The 20,541-nt window shown below is 53.5% G+C and overlaps 1 protein-coding gene across 3 annotated transcripts in view; it reads right to left on the bottom strand.

Annotated features, from left to right (window-relative positions):
• ptk2ba (protein tyrosine kinase 2 beta, a) overlaps positions 1 to 20,541 on the bottom strand; it is a 113,381-nt gene that overhangs the window by 17,385 nt on the left and 75,455 nt on the right. For all 3 annotated transcript variants that reach the window (XM_052012658.1, XM_052012657.1, XM_052012659.1), the window contains exons 14-23: positions 19,815 to 19,859; positions 18,291 to 18,388; positions 15,596 to 15,680; positions 13,807 to 13,907; positions 12,691 to 12,806; positions 7,923 to 8,023; positions 6,897 to 6,986; positions 5,603 to 5,807; positions 3,541 to 3,655; positions 462 to 533 (exon numbers count right to left, since the gene is read on the bottom strand). In XM_052012658.1, coding sequence (XP_051868618.1) covers positions 462 to 533; positions 3,541 to 3,655; positions 5,603 to 5,807; positions 6,897 to 6,986; positions 7,923 to 8,023; positions 12,691 to 12,806; positions 13,807 to 13,907; positions 15,596 to 15,680; positions 18,291 to 18,388; positions 19,815 to 19,859 — 1,028 coding nt within the window. The remainder of the gene's footprint in view (positions 1 to 461; positions 534 to 3,540; positions 3,656 to 5,602; positions 5,808 to 6,896; positions 6,987 to 7,922; positions 8,024 to 12,690; positions 12,807 to 13,806; positions 13,908 to 15,595; positions 15,681 to 18,290; positions 18,389 to 19,814; positions 19,860 to 20,541) is intronic.

Genomic DNA, 20,541 nt, shown 5'->3' with positions numbered 1-20,541 from the left:
GCTCAAACATATAAATTCAGGAACAGGAGTCGGTCACCCATTCCGACCCCAATGCACACAACCAGACCCACTCAATCCTCCTCAAAGGACAACCCCTTATTCCAGCAATCTCTCCGGTCGATTTACACACCATTTATTTTCTTAACCTCCTGGTCAGCCTCTCGTAGACAACCAGTGTGCGGCTCCTTGAATCCATGACTTCATCAGGTACAGTCCTCCCGAAATGGGTCAACAACACACCAGCATGTTCCCAAAAACTCCTGGAGCTGAAACAATGTGGGGCTGAGCTTGATGTTATTTTAACGATATGCAAGAGAAGTCAATGAGATGTCTCAGCTGCCTCTGATCACAGAGAGAACGTCACCACTCCAGATCCCTGGCCAACCAGAAACCCTGCATCATCTGGGCTTTCCACCTGCAATGCTCAGCACTCACGTTAAGTTTCGCCGAGAGACCCCTACCTGGAACTGAAGTCCGCGGTTCGGAAACAGCATTGCAGACGGTGTTGTTTTCAATACTCTCGTTCTTGAGGGCTGCGACAGAAAACAATTGAAACCAAATTAATTCTATTCACAAGAACACAGGAGCAGGATAGGCCACTCGGCCCCTCAATACCACTGTGGCTGATCTGCCCCAGGCCTCATTTCCTCTTCTGTGCCAGTTCTTCATCGCCCTCAATCCTCTCCCTTCTGATTTTTCAAAAAGTATCTAGTCCCCCACTTCAAGTATTTCCAATGATCGAACCTCCACAGTCTCTGGGGCAGGGAGTTCCGGAGGTTAGCACGGCCCTCACAGTTAACGGAGGCCAGGGGCTCCTTATCCAAGGAAGAAGGGCCTCACATGAATCAGGCCTGATGTGGAGGGTAGTGATCTCGCCCTGTCAGAGGACAATATGGACCCTTGCACCACAGAACCCACCTTCAGATATGTATGAACGTCCACATTTGGAGCAGGAGGAGGTCACCCAGCCCCCCAAGTCTGCCCCAACAGTGAATAACAGTGATGGCTGCTCTGAATGTGACCTCACCGCCCAACCTACCACCCCCTCATTTATCAAGGATCTCTCCACCTCTGCTTCCAAAATCCTCAGACTGCTTCCACCGCCCTTTGAGGAAGAGAGTTCCAAAGGCTCAAAAGCTTCGGAGAAAAAGATATAGTCCCAACTTTGTCTTAGATGATGGGCCCTTGATTTTCAGCTGTGAAGCTGGTTCAAAGTTCTCCCACAAGATGAAAGATCCTCTCCACACCCCTCTTGTCAAGACCTCTCAGATCATCAAGTCCCCACTCACGTTCCCAGCTGGTCCAATCTTTCCTCATGGGGCAATGAGGAGATAACAGTAAAGACAATCTGCAGATGCTTGAAATCTGAAATAAAAGCATAGAATGCTGGCAACTTTCAGCACGTCAGGCGGAGTTAACAGGTCAGGGTGAAGACCCTTCACCTGAATGTCTTGCATAATTTTGTATTCTTGTATAATTTATGTTTAATTTGTTTTTCTTGTGAATGCTGCTTATCTGCTGCGATGTGCCTGTGATGCTGTGCACACATGGACATGTGCAGATCACAGTAGCCTCAACCTTGACTTTGATGAAGGATCTTCAACCTAAAACATTACCTGTGTTCCTCTCCCCACAGATGCTGCTTGACCTGCTGAGTGTTTCCAACATTTTCTATTTTATTTCAGATTTCCAGCTCCTGCAATGTTTGTTTCTCCAGTGAGGAGAGTTAGGTCCCTGCGGATCCCTCCCCGTGCACAGCAGGGGGTTAGACCCAGAGGTACTAGGTCATTCTCCCACTGCTAGGTTGGGACAGAGACCCAGGGCCCTGTTGTACAGGACTTGAATGTCTCGCACTCCAGGTCTGAGGATGGGCTCAGCCCAGTCACAGGTGGGAACCCCTGCTCAGGGGTCACCCATACTGTTCGGGACCCCCGGCATCTAATGACCTTTGCATTTCAGATGGTGAGAGGGACTGAGAGGGTGGGTGCGGAGAGGGAGTTTGACCTGGGGGGGCTGAGTTTCAGAATGAGACCTCACCCATTTCAGACGGAGCTGAGGAGCAATTTCTTCTCTCAGTGTGTTGGGAATTCTTGGAATCCTCCACACCAGTCCTTGTATCCATTCAAGGTGGGAAAGTGGTGCTGAGGCCAAGACTGGATCAGCCATGATCTTAGTGGGTTCTCCATTTAAACAAAGGGAATTACACAAAGGTATGTGGAGTGAGTTGGCTCCAATAGGCTGGGGAGCCAAGGGTATTAACAGACACGCCCTTGGAGGGGCAAATGGTGAACATTTAAGGGCAAGTGAAGGAACTCTAACAGCTGGACATTACTTTCTGGAGCAAAGCCACAAAAGGAAAGTGACCAACTTTGGCCAACAAAGGAAGTTAAGGATAGTATTCTTCATGGTCAGCACAGCATATATGGGCCAAAGGGCCTGTTTCTGTGCTGTTCTCTGGTTTGGACCCAAAGAAGAAGGATGTACACAATGCCAGGGAAAAGTAGGAGGTCTGAGCATTGGGAGCAGTTTAGAATCCAGCAAAAAAGGACCCAGAGCTTGAATCAGAGAGAAAACACAGTGTTTGAGACAAACTGGCAAGGAACATCAAAAGCAGTCTATATAAACTTCTACAAGAGAAAAGAAAAAGTTTAGTGAAGACAAATACAGGTCCCTCACAGTCAGAAATGCAGAACTTATAATGGGGAGCAGAGAAATGTCAAGAGCACGGGTGCTGGAAAACTCAGCCAGTGTGTGGAGAGAGGACCCAGTCGGTGTGTCAGGTCAGTGACGCTTCTTCACAATCCCCGACCTGCAGCGTGGACCAGCTCTCCTCTCCACACGTACCACTTGTGTTCTTCTGACGACAGAGCCCCCGCTGTTCATGGGCACGGGGCAAGGGCATTTTGGCAGCCAGAGTTCCGGTCTATCCCTGCCTCCCACCACAACGCAGCTCCCCACATCGCACTTCCACCCACTCCCTCCCCCACTCCACCGAGGCTGAGATCAATGAAGTGCGTCACCACCCCAAGGAGCGTACTGAGCCCAGAAGTCAGCGGCTTCAGTGCAGAGGTGACTGGTGTTGAGGACCCTGTGTGTGTGGAGGGCAGCGACGGACTGTAACGAAGTGCTGTGTGCGGACTGAGAGCTGATGTGTCAGCACATTGACTGCACAGTCAATGCCGAGGCTCTTCTCAGCTCATCCAGTGGACGGCAGAGTGCCACACTAGTAGAACCCCTGCCTCGTGACTCCGGAGACCCGGGCTCAATCCTGACTGAGCGGAGTTCGCACGCTCTCCCTGTGACCGCGAGGGTTTCCCCCGGGTGCTCCGGTTTCCTCCCACACCCCAGGACGTGCGAGTTGCTGGGTTAATTGGTCGCTGTGGATTGCCCCTGGTGTCTAGGTGGGGGTGGGGGGTAGAATCTGTGGGAAGTGATGGGAACGTGGTGAGAGAGGATTGGTTTACGTGGGTGGTGGATGGTCAGGACAGACTCGATGGGCCGAAGGGCCTGATTCTGTGCTGTCTCTTTCTGTGACCCTACCTTGGGTGGGGGATCGTTGGTGCCCACCGTGGTGTCGGGGTTCCGTGTGGTCAGCCTGCGCTCTGTCCAGTACTTGCGTTCCTCGCGTTGCACCATCTCCATCTGGTGTACGTCACTGCGGGACAGGACAGAGGCAGTGAGGTGGCCCCATCACGCACACTGAGACGGTGGGACGGCCCCCGTCACGCACACTGAGGCAGTGGGACGGCCCCCGTCACGCACACTGAGGCAGTGAGACTACCCCCGTCACGCACACTGAGACGGTGGGACGGCCCCCATCACGCACACTGAGGCAGTGAGACGGCCCCCGTCACGCACACTGAGGCGGTGAGACGACCCCCGTCACGCACACTGAGGCAGTGGGACGGCCCCCGTCACGCACACTGAGGCGGTGAGACGACCCCCGTCACGCACACTGAGGCGGTGAGACGACCCCCGTCACGCACACTGAGACGGTGGGACGGCCCCCATCACGCACACTGAGGCAGTGAGACGGCCCCCGTCACGCACACTGAGGCGGTGAGACGACCCCCGTCACGCACACTGAGGCGGTGAGACGGCCCCCGTCACGCACACTGAGGCGGTGAGACGGCCCCCGTCACGCACACTGAGGCGGTGAGACGGCCCCCGTCACGCACACTGAGGCGGTGAGACGGCCCCCGTCACGCACACTGAGGCGGTGAGACGGCCCCTGTCACGCACACTGAGGCACACGCACACTGAGGCAGTGAGACGACCCCCGTCACGCACACTGAGGCAGTGAGACGACCCCCGTCACGCACACTGAGGCAGTGAGACGACCCCCGTCACGCACACTGAGGCAGTGAGACGACCCCCGTCACGCACACTGAGGCAGTGAGATGACCCCCGTCACGCACACTGAGGCGGTGAGACGGCCCCCGTCACGCAGACTGAGACGGTGAGACGGCCCCCGTCACGCACACTGAGGCAGTGAGACGGCCCCCGTCACGCAGACTGAGACAGTGAGACGGCCCCTGTCACGCACTGAGGCAGTGAGACGGCCCCTGTCACGCACACTGAGGCAGTGAGGTGGCCCCGTCACGCACACTGAGGCAGTGAGGTGGCCCCGTCACGCACACTGAGGCAGCGTGGACGCCTCGCACTGCTGCGCGTGGGGAGGGCGATTCAGGCAGCATCCGTGGGGGCAGAGGGATGGTCAACGTTTCGGGTCGAGACCCTGCGTCAGGACTGAGGGTGGAGAAGGGAGTCAGGGTAAAGGGGTGAGGGGGAGGTGGGGCAGGGAGGTGTTGGGTGGATCCAGGTGGGGGAGGATGAGGGGGAGGGGGAGGGGGAAGGGGAGGTGGGGCAGGGGCCGGGAGGTGATGGGTGGAGTGTAATGTGAGGAAGGTGGAGTAGAACCGTACAGGGGGTGGACGGTGGGGTCAGATGGGAATGGTGGGGGGTAGGGGAAGTCAGTTATGGGGGTGGGAGAGGGGTTGGAAAGGAGGGAGTGGAAGGGTTGGAGAACCTGGATGATCACAAGGAGAGGAAGGGGACAGGGGCAGGGGGGGCAGGGGGGCTGGGTGGGGGTGGAGGCAGGTACAATAGAGGGGTTTAAGAGGCTCTTAGACAGGAACATGGATGTGCAGGGAATGGAGGAATGTGGACCTTGTGTAGGCAGAAGGGATTAGTTAAGTTCAGCATTTAAGTACTAGTTTAGTGAGTTCGGCACAACACAGTGGGCCGAAGGGCCTGTTCCTGTGCTGTGAAATTGTTTGTAAATAAGGTTGTTCTTCATTAATGAAATCAGAGGGCTGCCCCTCAGTGGGTCAGACAGTATCCGCGGAGAGAGGTCAGTGTTCCAGGTCTGGGACCTTTGACAGGGATGGGTTTCCCTCGGAGGAAGCCTCTGCGTGGGATTATTCATCCACCTTGATGCACGAGAGGTGCGACTCGCCCGTCTCCCGGTCGGTTCTGCGGTGATTCCAGCGGGGAATGATCCCAGGTACGTTGAGTTTAGCCCCTCAAGTGCCGGCGAGGTTCCCCGACACCTTCACCCTCCCTCGGACTGGTCCCCAGCCACCCCTGCTGACATCCCTACCTCAACGAGCAGACGATCTCGGTGAACTTTGGCCTTTCCCGTGGTTCGTAGGTCCAACAGCGGGTCATCAGGGTGTAGAGAGTCGGTGGACACACCTCAGGCTTCGGGAGCCTGTCGCCTCTCTCCAGCACGCTGATCACATCCCGGTTTTCCAGCCAGAAGAAAGGCTGCTTCCCGAAGCTGAGGATCTCCCACATGCACACACCTGTGGTCGGCCCAGAGCGGAGACTTACCACGGGGTCAGGAGACACCTCGGGGTGGTCAGACCAGCCGCCCAGTGCAGTCCACTGAGGGAACATCCCGGCTGGCGAGCAGCGGCTTCCCCGGATTCCCACTCTCCTTCCGTCATTCCAAACCCACCACCTCCACCAGCCGGGACTAGGGTAGCAGACACGCGGGAACACCACCCCTCAGCAGGGGTGCGAGGGGAAGGGTTTTTACAGAGTGGTTTGTGACTGGAAGGTGATGCCGGAACTGGTGCTGGAGGCAGCTACAGCCACCACTGTCTGACCATGAGATACAGGATCAGTCAGGCCATTCGGCCCATCTCCCATTCAATCAGGGCTGATTATTTTTTCAACCCCATTCTCCTGCCTTCTCCTCAGAACCCTTAACCCCCTCACCAATCAAGAACCTGTCAATCTTTGCCTTAAACACACCCAATGACTTGGCCTCCACAGCCCTCTGTGGCAACAAATTCCACAGATTCACTGCCCTCTGGCTCAAGAAATTCCTCCTCATCTCTGTTCTAAAGGGACGTCCCTTTATTCTGAGGCTGTGCCCTCGGATTCTGGACTCTCCCACTGATGGAAACGTCCTCTCCACGTCCACTGTATCCAGGCCTTTCAGTATCCGGCAGGTTTCAATGAGATTTCCCTCATCCTCCTGAACTTCATCGAGTACAGGCCCAGAGACGTCAAACACTCCTCATTTAAGCTTTTCGTTCCCAGGATCATTCCTGTGAACCTCCTCTGGACTCTCTCCGGGGCCGTCACGTCCTTCCTTGGGCGCGGGACCCCAGATTGCTCAGCACGTTTCAGAGACATTTCGACAGACACACGTGGGCAAGGCTCAGGAGGATATGGACCTAATGTCGCAGATGGGATTGGTAGAGGTGGGCACTGAGGTCAGCATGCCCATGGTGGGCCGAAGGGCCTGTTTCTGTGCTGTACCACTCTGTGACTCTGGCTGTCTGGGCAGATGGTGGCCCCCTGGTCTGGGGGGGGTTGGGGAGAGGGTGACAGGCTGGTCCTCCGGTCAGGGGCGAGGGGGTGATCCCGCTGCGCACACTCACCAAACATCCAGACATCACTGGCGGAGGTGAAACGCCTGAAGTTGATGGACTCCGGTGCCATCCATTTGATGGGCATCCTGGTCACTGACGCTGTGGAGAGAGGTGGAGAGTTACTGCCACTGCTGAGGTGATGGGATGGGACACAGCACTCGGGACAGTCTCATGGGCACCATGCCAGGGGGCAGTGACACATGGGGGAGTAGATGCCACGGCCACTGACTGCCGAGGGTCAGTGACCCACGGGGGGGGGCAGGTACCATGGGCACTGGGTGCCACGGTCAGTGACCCATGGGTGTTGGGTACCATGGGCACTGGGTACCAGGGTCAGTGACCCATGGGTGTTGGTACTGTGGGCACTGGGTACCAGGGTCAGTGACCCATGGGTGTTGGTACTGTGGGCACTGGGTACCAGGGTCAGTGACCCATGGGTGTTGGTACCGTGGGCACTGGGTACCAGGGTCAGTGACCCATGGGGTGTTGGGTACCATGGGCACTGGGTACCAGGGTCAGTGACCCATGGGTGTTGGTACCGTGGGCACTGGGTACCAGGGTCAGTGACCCATGGGGTGTTGGGTACCATGGGCACTGGGTACCAGGGTCAGTGACCCATGGGTGTTGGTACCGTGGGCACTGGGTACCAGGGTCAGTGACCCATGGGGTGTTGAGTACCATGGGCACTGGGTGCCACGGTCAGTGACCCATGGGTGTTGGTACCGTGGGCACTGGGTACCAGGGTCAGTGACACATGGGGTGTTGGGTACCATGGGCACTGGGTGCCACGGTCAGTGACACACGGGGTGTTGAGTACCGTGGGCACTGGGTACCAGGGTCAGTGACCCATGGGTGTTGGTACTGTGGGCACTGGGTACCAGGGTCAGTGACACATGGGGTGTTGGGTACCATGGGCACTGGGTGCCACGGTCAGTGACACACGGGGTGTTGGGTACCGTGGGCACTGGGTACCAGGGTCAGTGACCCATGTGTGCTGGTACCGTGGGCACTGGGTGCCGAGGACTCTTCCCCTACCTTTGTAGTAATTGTCCTCTTCAATGTAACGCGAGAGACCAAAATCACCCAGCTTCACGCAGCTCGGAGCAGCTACCAGGACGTTCCGAACGGCGATATCCCTGTGGGGAAGGAGGAAGGTTAACTCCCGGCAGTGGGAAACAAGGTGAGGCGACTCAGTGGGAAGGGGAGGAGGGAGAGGGAGGGAGCCAAAGGCCTTCGAGGAATCAACATCAGGGCAGAAAATCCATCGCGTTATTGAACTCTAACAGAGCTACACAGCACGGACACAGACCCTTCGCCACAACCAGTCCGTGCCAACCAGGGTGCCTACCTGAGCTCGTCTCATTTGTCTGCATTTGGCCCATATCCCTCTGAACTTTTCCTATCCGTGTACCCGTCCAAATGTCTTCTAAATGTTGCTAATGTACCTGCTTCACCCACTTCCTCTGGCAGCTCGTTTCATACACTGACCAATTCCTCCGGCACGATTATTCTCAACACTGGTGCCCCACAAGGCTGCGTCCTCAGCCCTCTACTCTACTCCCTATACACTCACGACTGTGTGGCCAGAGTCTGCTCTAACTCCATCTACAAGCTTACAAATGATACCACCTCGGTAAAGCAGCCAACATAATCAAAGACCCCACCCACCCGGGACATTCTCTCTTCTCCCCCTTTCCATTGGGCAGAAGATACAAAAGCCTGAAAGCACGTACCACCAGGCTCAAGGACAGCTTCTATCCCACTGTTATAAGACTATTGAACGGTCCCCTAGTATGATAAGTTGGACTCTTGACCTCACAATCTACCTTGTTATGGCCTTGCACCTTATTGTCTGCCTGCACTGCACTTTCTCTGTAACTGTAACACTTTATTCTGCAATCTGTCTTGTTTTACCCTGTACTACCTCAGTGTACTGTGCACCTCAATTGATCTGTACGAACGGTATGCAAGACAAATTTTTCACTGTACCTCGGTACAAGTGACAATAATAAACCGATACCAATTCCAATTCCCTCTGGGTGAAAAAGTTGCCCCTCAAGTTCCTATTAAATCTTTCCCCTCTCATCTTAAACCTGTGCGCTCTAGTTCTTGATTCCCCAACCCTGGGAAAAAGACTGAGTGCATTCACCCTAGCTATGATTTTATACACCTCTATAATATCACCCCTCATTCTCCTACACTCTAATGAAAACAGTCCTGACCTGCTGTACCCCTCTCCATAACTCAGTCCCTTGAGTCCTGACTACATCTTTGTAAATCTCCTCTGCACTCTTTCCAGCTTAATGGCACCTTTCCTACAACAGGGTGACCAAAACTGGACACAATACTCCAGGTGTGGCCTCACCGATGTCCTGTACAACTGCAACATAACCTCCCAACTCCTGTACTCAGTGCCCTGACTGATGAAGGCCAGTGTGCCGAACGCCTTCTTCACCACCCTGTCTACTTGCGACACCACTTTCAGGAAACCATTACAAGATGATAAAAGGCATAGATCGAGTGGACAGTCAGAGACTTTTTCCCAGGGTGACAATGGCTAACACGAGGGGGCATAATTTTAAGGTGATTGGAGGAAGATATAAGGGGGATGTCAGGGGTAAGTTCTTTCCACAGAGAGTGGTGGGCGCGTGGAACGCACGGCCGGCAGAGGTTGTGGGGGCAGATACATTAGGGACATTTAAGAGACTCTTAGATAGACACATGAATGATAGAGAAATGGAGGGCTATGTGGGAGGGAAGGGTTAGATAGATGTTAGAGCAGGATGAAATGTCGGCACCACATTGTGGGCCGAAGGGCCTGTATGGTGCTGTCGTGTCCTATGTTCTGTGTACTTGTACTCTAAGGTCCCTCTGTTCTACAAGACCCCTCAGGGCTCTACTGTTCAGAGTGAAAGTCCTAGCCTCTTTTGTCTTCCCAAAATGCAACACCTTGCACTTTCCCAAATTAAACTCCATTTGCCATTCCTTGGCCCACTGACCCAGCTGATCGAGATCCCTCTGTAAATCCTGATAACCATCTTCAATCAATGATCCCACCTATTTTAGTGCCATCTGCAAACGTACCAACTGTGCCCTGTACAATCTTATCCAAATCATTGATATGGATGACAAACAACAATGGGCCCAGCACCGACCCCCTGAGGCACACCACAGGTCACGGGCCTCCAGTCTGAGAAACAACCTTCCATCATTGCTCTCTGCTTCCTACCATTAAGCCAATTGGGTACCCAATTAGCTAAAATTGGCTGTCACATCTTTTCCGAGGGAAACGTTCAGGTCAGGGGCAGTTTATGAAGCCAGTGATCCACATTGGGTGGACCCAGGGGCCCAGCCATGGCATCGGGGTCCTGAACATGTTGACATGTTGGACCAAGGCCCAGCATCGTGTGGGACATTCAGTGGTCCTCAACTCCTTCTGTGCAATGGGCTGTATGGCAACAAGGTGATGGTGTCACCAGCCCTTCCTTTTTTGGTCGTGGAGCTGTGCTGGGGATTCCCCGCACTGTCTACGATGGTTCTGTAAGAAGATTGGGTTTGGTATCAATACCAAACGGGATGGCCAATGGGATGGGATGACCAACTTTGCCCCCAGCTACTGTATATGAAGTTCTGTGTAAATCGGGCTGTTGGCAACCTCAGGCCTGACCTACTGGAAACACAAGTGATCAGACCAGCTCCATCTTTTCTAGATGCATCACAGAAAGCATCCTACCTGGATACATCACAGCTTGGTACGGCAACTGCTCTGCCTGGGACTGCAAGAAACTGCAGAGAGTTGTGGACACAGCCCAGTGCATCACGGGAACCAGCCTCCCCTCCTTGGACTCTGTTTACACTTCCCACTGCTTCGGTAAAGCAGCCAGCATAATCAGAGACCCCATCCACCCTGGACATTCTCTCTTCTCCCACCTCCCATTGAGCAGAAGGTACAAAAGCTTGAGAACACATACCATCAGGCTCAGGGCTCAAGACTCTTACAAATTTCTACAGATGTACGGTGGAGAGCATTCTGACTGGTTGCATCACCGCCTGGTGTGGAGGCTCCAATGCACAGGATTGCAAAAGGCTGCAGAGGGTTGTAGCCAGTTCCATCACGGGCACAGCCCTCCCCACCATAGAAACATAGAAAACCTACAGCACAATTCAGGTCCTTCAGCCCACAAAGCTGTGCCGAACATGTCTCTACCTTAGAAATTACTAGGCTTGCCCATAGCCCTCTATTTTTCTCAGCTCCATGTACCTATCTAACAGTCTCTTAAAAGACCCTATCGTATCCGCCTCCACCACCGTTGCTGGCAGCCCATTCCACACACTCGCCACTCTCTGAGTAAAAAACTTACCCCTGACATCTCCTCTATATCTACTCCCCAGCACCTTAAACCTATGTCCTCTTGTGGCCATCAATTCAGCCCTGGGGAAAAGCCTCTGACTATCTACCCTATCACTGCCTCTTATCATCTTATATACCCCCTCATCCTCCGTCGCTCCAAGGAGGAAAGGCCGAGTTCCCTCAACCTGCTTTCATAAGGCATGCTCCACATTCCAGGCAGCCTCCTTGTAAATCTCCTCTGCACCCTCTTTATGGCTTCCACATCCTTCCTGTAGTGAGGCGACCAGAACTGAGCACAATACACCAAGTGGGGTCTGACCAGGGACCTATATAGCTGCAACAATACCTCTCGGCTCCTAAATTCAATTCCCCGATTGATGAAGGACAATACACCATATGCCTTCCTAACCACAGAGTCAACCTGCGCAGCCGCTTTGAGAATCGAGGACATCTTCAAGAGGCGGTGCCTCAAGCAGGCAGCACCCATCACTAAGGACCCTCACCATCCGGGACATGGTCTCTTCATGTTACTACTGTCGGGGAGGAGGTACAGGAGCCTCAATGATTCAGGAACAGCGTCTTCCCCTCCGGCATCAGATTTCTGAACGGTCCATGAACACTCCCTCATTATTCCTCTTTTTTTGCACTATTTATTTATTTTTGGCAACTTGCAGTAATTTTACGTCTTTCACTGTACTGCTGCCGCAAAACAACACATTCAACCTGATATGTCGGCGATAACCTGATTCTGAAGGATAGCCTCTATCCATCGTTATTGTTACCAGACACTTGAACGACTTCTCAAAGGCTAAAACATGAATTCTTAATCTTCCAATCTCCCTCGTCGTGGTCCTTGCACCTTATTGTCTGCCTGCACTGCACTTTCTCTGTAGCTGTGACACTTTATTCTGCATTCTGTTTTCTTTGTACTACCTCGATGTACTTATGTATGGCATGATCTGTCTGGATGGCGCATAGACTAAAGCTTCTCACTGTACCTCGGTAAGTGTGACAGTAATAAACCAGTTACCAATACCAGACCCTGGCCCTCCTTCCCTCCCTGTGTCACGACCCCACCCCCATCACCACTAAGACCATGAATCTGTCTTGGCCTTGGATGTATCCAATGCCTGAGGAATTCCAGACATTCCCCAGCTTCCTCAGCTCTGTCTGAAATGGCTGGCTTTTATTTTCCGAGGATATTCCTGCGATGCCTTGACAAGCAGACGGAATACAAAATGCAGCAAGCCTGATGTGGGCGGAGATCAGGCATCACAGGGTCAGCACTACTCGGAGAGGCCGGGAGCAGAAAGGTGGCCACTGATCCTACTTCCAGCAGCTAACTAAATGGTTTACACAGTTAACTAGTAACTAATCGGTACAAACAATAGCAGTACCATTGCCTCCCTCTGACCAGCTGCCCTGCTAGTTCAAGGTGACGGCAGAACGTACCGATGCACAACCTTCACCCCCTCCAGGTAGGCGAGGGCTTTGGAGATCTGCCACGAGTAATCCACCAGTGTGACCACTTCTAGAGTGGCTTTGTTTGTGACCAGGTAACTCTCCAGCTGGGTTTAAAACAAAGCACAAGGATTGTGATCAGCCTCCGGAGAGCAGGGAGTTAGGAACCCGGGGAGAGGGCTCCTGGGAGCTCCATTCCCAGCACCGAGGTCCCTGCACCTGCTGTCCTCTCCGCCCTCGGCCAGTCCCATGGTGTCACTGAGCGTCTAGGCACCACAGGGAGCTGGGAATTCTGGGCATGTCTGGGAGATGGGAATTCCGGGAACTGCAGTCCCGCCCCTACCTCAGTACTGACCCCCCTCAGTACCGCCCCTCCCTCACCACGACACTCCCTCAGTATCACCCCTCCCACAGTGTGACCCTCCCTCAGTACCACCCCTCCCACAGTGTGACCCTCCCTCAGTACCGCCCCTCCCACAGTGTGACCCTCCCTCAGTATCACCCCTCCCACAGTGTGACCCTCCCTCAGTACCACCCCCCACAGTGCGACCCTCCCTCAGTACCACCCCTCCCACAGTGTGACCCTCCCTCAGTACTGCCCCCCCCCACAGTGTGACCCTCCCTCAGTACTGCCCCTCCCACAGTGTGACCCTCCCTCAGTACCACCCCTCTCACAGTGCGACCCTCCCTCAGTACTGCCCCCCCCCACAGTGTGACCCTCCCTCAGTACCACCCCCCACAGTGTGACCCTCCCTCAGTACCACCCCTCCCACAGTGTGACCCTCTCTCAGTACCACCCCTCCCACAGTGTGACCCTCTCTCAGTACCACCCCTCCCACGGTGTGACCCGTCCTCAGTACCACCCCTCCCACAGTGTGACCCTCTCTCAGTACTGCCCCTCCCACGGTGTGACCCGCCCTCAGTACCGCCCCTCCCACAGTGTGACCCTCCCTCAGTACCCCCTCCCACAGTGTGACCCTCCCTCAGTACCACCCCTCCCTCACTATGACACTCTCTCACTGCCCCTCCCACAGTCTCTGAGGTAGGACGTGAATGTTTCAGCTTCAGTTCCCACCTACTCCTGCCTCTCCCCCCACTTCCCCTCACCTCTCCATAAGGATATAATTCCATGATTAGCCAGGCCGGCTCCTCTTCGATCATCCCGATCAGTTTGACGAGGTGGGGATGGTCCAGGGGCTGCATGATCACTGGGAAAGGAAAGGGAACTGTTTACTGAAGGTGGAAACTCAAACACTGCCGCGCCCAGACATCTCCGGGCAGGGCAGGGAGTGCTGGGAATTGTCCGTGTGGATCCGCTGGCTGGGAGAGAGCCCGAGAGAGTCCCGGAGTGTGACCCAGAGAGACAGAGATGTGGAGAGAGTATATGTCAGAGAGAGAGAAGGACACACACACACACACACACACACACACACACACACACACACAGAGGGTCAGAGACAGAGAGAGAGCGAGGGACTGACATGGAGGGAGAGAAAGTGACAGACAGAGTAATGTAGAGAGAGAAAGGGTGAGAGAGGGAGGGAGCGAGAGGGAGAGAGAGATGGGTGAGAGAGGGAGAGAGAGGGAAAGGGAGAGGGAGGGGGAGGGAGAGAGGGGGAGGGAGAGAGGTGGAGAGTCGGGTATTGGAATTGGTTTATTATTGTCACTTGTACTGAGGTGCAGTGAAAAGCTTGTCTTAGCAACCGATGGTACAGGTCAATTCATTACACAGTGCAGTGACATTGAGGTAGTACAGAGTGCATTGATGTAGTACAGGTAAAAACAGTAACAGTACAGAGTAAAGTGTCACAGCTACAGAGAAAGTGCAGTGTAAGAGGGAGGGAGAGATGGAGAGAGGGTGAGGGAGGGTGAGAGACACACACAACCAGAGGTGTTGAGCCCAGAGGTGACTGAGTGACGGTTGTGATGATTGCTTGTGACACATGCAGTGATGAAGCTGGTGTGGGATCTCCACCTCCTGGCAGACATCACTGTGTGGTGACGTTCTGGGTACAGGAGATGTCTGTGTGGACATCTCCATCCCAGTGGTTAAATAATTGGGCGGGGAGCCAAACTTCTGGTCCAGGATCCAGGGACATGAGTTCAAATCATAGAGTCATACAGCATAGAAATAGGACCTTCGGCCCAACTTGTCCATGCTGACCACTGTGCCTGTCTGAACTAATACCATTTGCCCGCATTTGGCTCATATCCCCTCCAGTTTTAGACCCCCCTACGCTGGGAAAATGACTGTCACCATCCACTTTATCTGGTCCAGCAGAATCCTGAGGCTCAGCAGCGACTTGGAATGAGACAACTTTGGAATCGTTCGCTTCAGGGGCATCGAGCTGAGCACTGCAGTGGGCAAGGCACAGAGGAATATGGACCCAATGTTGGCAAATGGGATCGGTGTGGCTAGGTACCACGGTCGGCATGGACATGGTGGGCCGAGTAGCCTGCTTCTGTGCTGTAACACACTATGACTCCATTCCAAAAACTGCAGATGCTGGAAATCTGAGATAAAACCCATAAATGAAGGAGCTGCTCAGCGGGTCAGGCAGCGTCTGTGGAAGGAAATGGACAGTCAACATCTTGGGTCGAGACCCTTCACCTGGACCCTCAGTCCATCTCAGCCCAAAATGTCGACTGTCCATTTCCCCCAACAGATGCTGCCCAACCCGCTGAGTTCCTCCAGCTGTTTGTTTTTGGCTCCAGATTCCAGCATCTGTGGTTCCGTGTGTCTCTGTAGAGAGGGAACCTGGCCGGGTGCTGATGATAGATCATCGGTGTGGACCATTGACTCGGCTCTTCTCTCCACAGCTACTGCACGGCCCGCTGAATGTCTCCGGCATCCAGCTACAGCGGCCAGTCCACGCTGTGTGTGAGCAACCCTTACTGCCTTCTGAGAGGAATTTCTCCTTGACCTCAAACGTGCAGTCGCTTTTGCAGGTCTTCACCGCCACGGCAAGCTGTTCCCCTCTCTGTGGGAGAAAGACACAAGGTCACTGGGAGAGCATTGATGGCAGCCGAAGTCACTCTGCGGTTTCTATGAAGGACAAGCGTTACACCTTAAGCATTGCTCCCTGACACTCCGTAACCACCCGTCCTCACTGATCAGAGGTGCAGAGTGATCACAGTATGGGAGTCAGGAAGTTATGATGTGTCTCTACAGAACTCTGGTTAGGCTGCATTTAGAGTATTATGTGTAGTTCTGGTCACCTCACTACAGGAAGGATGTCGAGGCTTTAGAGAGGGTGCAGAGGAGGTTTACTAGGATGCTGCCTGGATTAGAGGGCATGTGCTATCAGGAGAGGCTGGACAAACTTGGGCTCTTTTCTCTGGAGCAACGGAGGCTGAGGGGTGATCTGTTGGAAGTATATAAAATGATGAGGGGCACAGATAAGATGGACAGGCAATATCTTTTTCCCATTATTGAGCAATCCAATACCAGAGGGAATGCACTTAAGGTGAGAGGGCGTAGGTTTAGAAGAGACATGAGGGGTACGTTTTTTACTGAGAGAGTGGTGGGTGCCTGGAATGTGTTGCCTGATAGGGTGGTGGAGGCAAATTCATTGGGGGCTTTTAAGAGGGGCTTGGATGGGCACATGAATGAGAGGAAGATGGAGGGATATGGGTATTCTGTAGGTAGCAGGGAATTGCTATGTCAGCACAACATTGTGGGCCGAAGGGCCTGTTCTGTGTTGTACTGTTCTATGTTCTATCATGATGGATTTATTTGTAAACTTTTCCATTATGACTAACTACAGTCGCATCTTAAACAGAACCCCACTCACAGGAAGGTTTTTATTTGAATACACAGCAAAACCTTGTTGTGAGTTAAAACCAGAGAGTTTTTCAATGTTTCTTCATTTTCTGCAATCCCAGTATTGCAGACCCAGCGTCTATTGCCCATCCCCACCTGCCCCTGGAGGAGGGGGGGGAGCTGCCCCCTTGAACCGCTGCAGTCCGTGTGGGGAAGCTGCTCCCACGGTGCCGTTGGGAGGAAGCTCCAGGGTTTGGACCCAGTGATGGTGAAGGAACGGCCATGTATTTCCAGGTCAGGGTAGGGTGGGACTGGGAGGGGAACCTGTAGGTGGTGGTGTCCCCCTGCTCCCACTGCCCTTGTCCTTCCTGCAGGGAGAGGTGGTGGGTTTGGGAGGTGCTGTCGGAGTAGTCTGGGCGAGTAACTGTGGTGCATTTTATTCTCCAACATGTCCCAACAAGTTACTCAGTTCAGGGGTAGTTTTGGATGGATCGTAAATGTTGCTTCACCAGCACTGCCCACATCCCATTTACAGCTGACAAGGTCCCGCATGGTGCGCTGGTCCACAAGGTTCCTTGCACTCCGAGGTGCGCTGCCTGATTGGATCCAACGCTGGCTTGGTGTCAGGAGGCAGAGAGTGGTGGAGACATGGTCTTCTGATGGGAAGTCAGTGACCAGTGTTGTACCGCAGGGATCGGTCCTGGGACCCTCGCTGTTTGTGATATATCAACATCTTGGATGCAAATGCCGGAGGAATGATCAGTGAGTTTGCAGCTGACACAAACGTTGGTGATTTTGTGGGTAGTGAGGAAGATTGTCCAAGGCCACAGAAGGATACAGGTCAGTTGGAAGGTTGGCTACCAAGTTGGCAGATGGAATTTAATCCCAACGGAATGTATTTAGGAAGGCAAGTAGGGGTAGGATGTAAACAATGCATGGTAGGGCACTAAGGAATGTTGTTGAACAGAAGGTTCAAGTCCAGAGTTCCCTGAAAGTGGCAACACAATAGATAGGGCGGTGACGAAGGTGTACGGTATGCCTGCCTTCATAGGTCAGGACATAGAAAATAAAAGTTGGGACGTTATGTCGCAACTTTGCAAATGCTGGTCAGACCGTGCTGGGAGCACTGCGTGCAGTTCTGGTCACCACACTGCAGGGAGGATGTGACTGCGCCAGAGAGGGTACAGAGAAGTTCACCAGGGTGTCTCTTGTTTAGAGGACTTCAGTCATGGGGAGGGATTGGACAGGCTGGGACTGTTTTCCCTGGAACTAGGGAGGCTGATGGAGGGAGGGTGACCTGATGGAGGTTTATAAAATCATGAGGGGCATAGACAGGGTAGATATCTTTTTCCTGTGGAAGGGGTATCAAAAACAAGAGGGCATAGGTTGAAGGTGAGAGGAAGGAGTTTTAAGGGGGAAAGGGAAAGTTAATTTTTTTTTGCACAAAGTAGGTGAAATCTGGAACTCACTGCCAGAGGGGGTGGTGGAGTCAGGTACAGTCACTGTATTTAAGATGCAACTAGACAGTAACTTACAGAGTCAAGGAATAGAAGGGTATGGTCCTAATGTGGCCAAACAGGATTAGTGTAGACGGGCAAAATGGTCAGCATGGGCAGGATGGGCTGAAGGGCCTGTCTCTGTGCTACACATCTCTAGGACTCTGTCACAAGATGTCCCAGACTTGAGAAACCTGGGCCACCAGGTCCAAAGAGGAGGAAATCTTCCAGTTCCGACATTGACCAGTAAACACACAACGGCTCAGCGTGGGATATAACACCTTGACGTTCAAACGTCACATCACAAGGTGATTTGAAGAGAAAAGACTCACCGCCGTCTTGTAAACTCCTTCATAAACCTGACCAAAGAATCCTTCTCCCAGAATCCTGCCCAGAACCACTGAGTCTCGAGAGATACTGTTCTGAGGAACTGTAAGGAAATTGAAGAGAAATGAGCAGAGTGTCAGACTGGGAGCCAGCGCGCTGGTTCCACCCACCCCACAACAGGGAGAGTGGCTGAAGCTCCTCACTCCAGCTGGTGTTCACAGACCTCGAGACAACCCTCACACCACCTACACCACTTGTCTGTAAGGGCCGCTGAAGATTACAGAAAGGTCTGTTGGTGTGGGAGGGATAAGGAGGCTACATTCCTGACCAGGGCATCTCTCATATCTGGCTCAGTCTGCACTTCCCATTCCCTGCCACATTCAGCTAAACAAAAGAGCTGGTCATTGACTTCAGGAAAGGGGGCGGTGTACATGCACCTGTCTACATCAATGGTGCTGAGGTCAAGAGGGTTGAGAGCTTCAAATTCCTGGGAGTGAACATCACCAGTAGCCTGTCCTGGTCTAACCACGTAGAAGCCACGGCCAAGAAAGCTCACCAGCGCCTCTACTTCCTCAGGAGGCTAAAGAAATTTGGATTGTCCTCATCGACCCTCATCAACTTTTACCGATGCACCATAGAAAGCATCCTATCTGGATGTATCACGGCTTGGTACAGCAACTGCTCTGCCCAGGACGGCAAGAAACTGCAGAGAGTTGTGGACACAGCCCAGCGCATCACGGACACCAGCCTCCCCTCCTTGGACTCTTGTCTTTACTTCCCACTGCCTTGATGAAGCAGCCAGCATAATCACCCGGGACATTCTCTCTTCTCTCCTCTTCCATCGGTTAGAAGGTACAGAAGACTGAAAACACGTTCCACTAGGCTCAAGGACAGCTTCTATCCCCTTGTGATAAGACTCTTGAATGGACCTCTTGTACAATAGAGATGATCTCTTGATCTCTCAATCTACCTCATCGTGGCCCTTTCCTTGTCTCCCTGCACTGCACCTTCTCTGTAACTCTCTGTGCTATCTCGATGTACTTGTGTACAGAATGATCACAAGGTCACAAGACAAGGGAGCAGAAGTAGGCCATTCGGCCCATCGAGTCTGCTCCGCTACCTCTCCATGAGCTAAACTATTCTCCCATCTAGCCCCAATTCCCGGCCTTTCCCCCATATCCCTTGATACCCTGATTAATTAGATACCTATCAATCTCTTCCTTAAACGTCCCCAATGATCGGGCCTCCACAGCTGTACGTGGCAACAAATTGCATAAATCCACAACCCTCTGGCTAAAGAAATATCCCTTCATTTCTGTTCTAAACAGGTACCCTCTAATTCTAAGACTGTGCCCTCTAGTCCTGGGCTCACCCACCAAGGGAAACAGCTTAGCCACATCTACTCTGTCCAGTCCTTTCAACATTGGAAGCATTCTGGATGGCACGCAGCTTCTCACTGTATCTCGGAACGTGGATGACAATAAATCCGTTACCAATGAGGATCCCTGTCGGTCTCGTTCCACATTTACCTGCTGACCGCGGTGTGTCAGGGATTTCAGCGTAGATATCAGACTCTGTAAAAGATTCAGAGAACTCCCATCAGCTGGGGAGAAAACACGGGGGTGGGGAGCGCAGATGCTGGGGTGCAGGGAATGCAGAGAAGGGGCTCCATGCGACAGAGGGATCCCCAATTCCCACGGATAAGGGTATCAGTCCCAAGGTGATACCCCTATCTATGTAGGGGTATCTGAGTGCCTAGCCTTGGGGTAAAGGACTTGCTGCTGTCTTGGGCTGGAGGGGTGGAGCAGTTGGGTGGTGGTTTGGGGGTGGGGGGTGGACTCAACAAGTCATCAGCTCAGGCTATCTGTCAGGCAGTAGGTGGAAGCACAGAATGATCCCGAGGCAGCAGCAGGGAGGTAGTGACCCCTCCGACACACCGGCACCCGTTAGGGGGAGGGTAGTGGTGACGTGGACCCACGGGCTACCTGACACCTCACCCTCACAGAAACAGGGGCCATGTGCCACTGGACCGGGCAACTCTGAGGGTCTCACCGGGGGTCTTACAGGTCCAGGGACCAGAACACCCCAGGGAAATGATTGGTGGGAGAGCACCACTGGGGGCTAGCATGGTCTCAATGGGCCCAATGATTCCTTCTGTCGTTATAAGTAATGAAGAACCAAAAAAGCACTGAGCTCCCTAATCCAGTGCAAGAACTCCCTCCCGAGCTCCGGATCAGGAGAGCGGGAAGATTCACG

Source organism: Pristis pectinata, chromosome 3 (genome assembly GCF_009764475.1).
Source record: "Pristis pectinata isolate sPriPec2 chromosome 3, sPriPec2.1.pri, whole genome shotgun sequence".
Taxonomy (NCBI): Eukaryota; Metazoa; Chordata; class Chondrichthyes; order Rhinopristiformes; family Pristidae; genus Pristis; species Pristis pectinata.
This window is presented reverse-complemented; position numbering and strand designations above follow the sequence as displayed.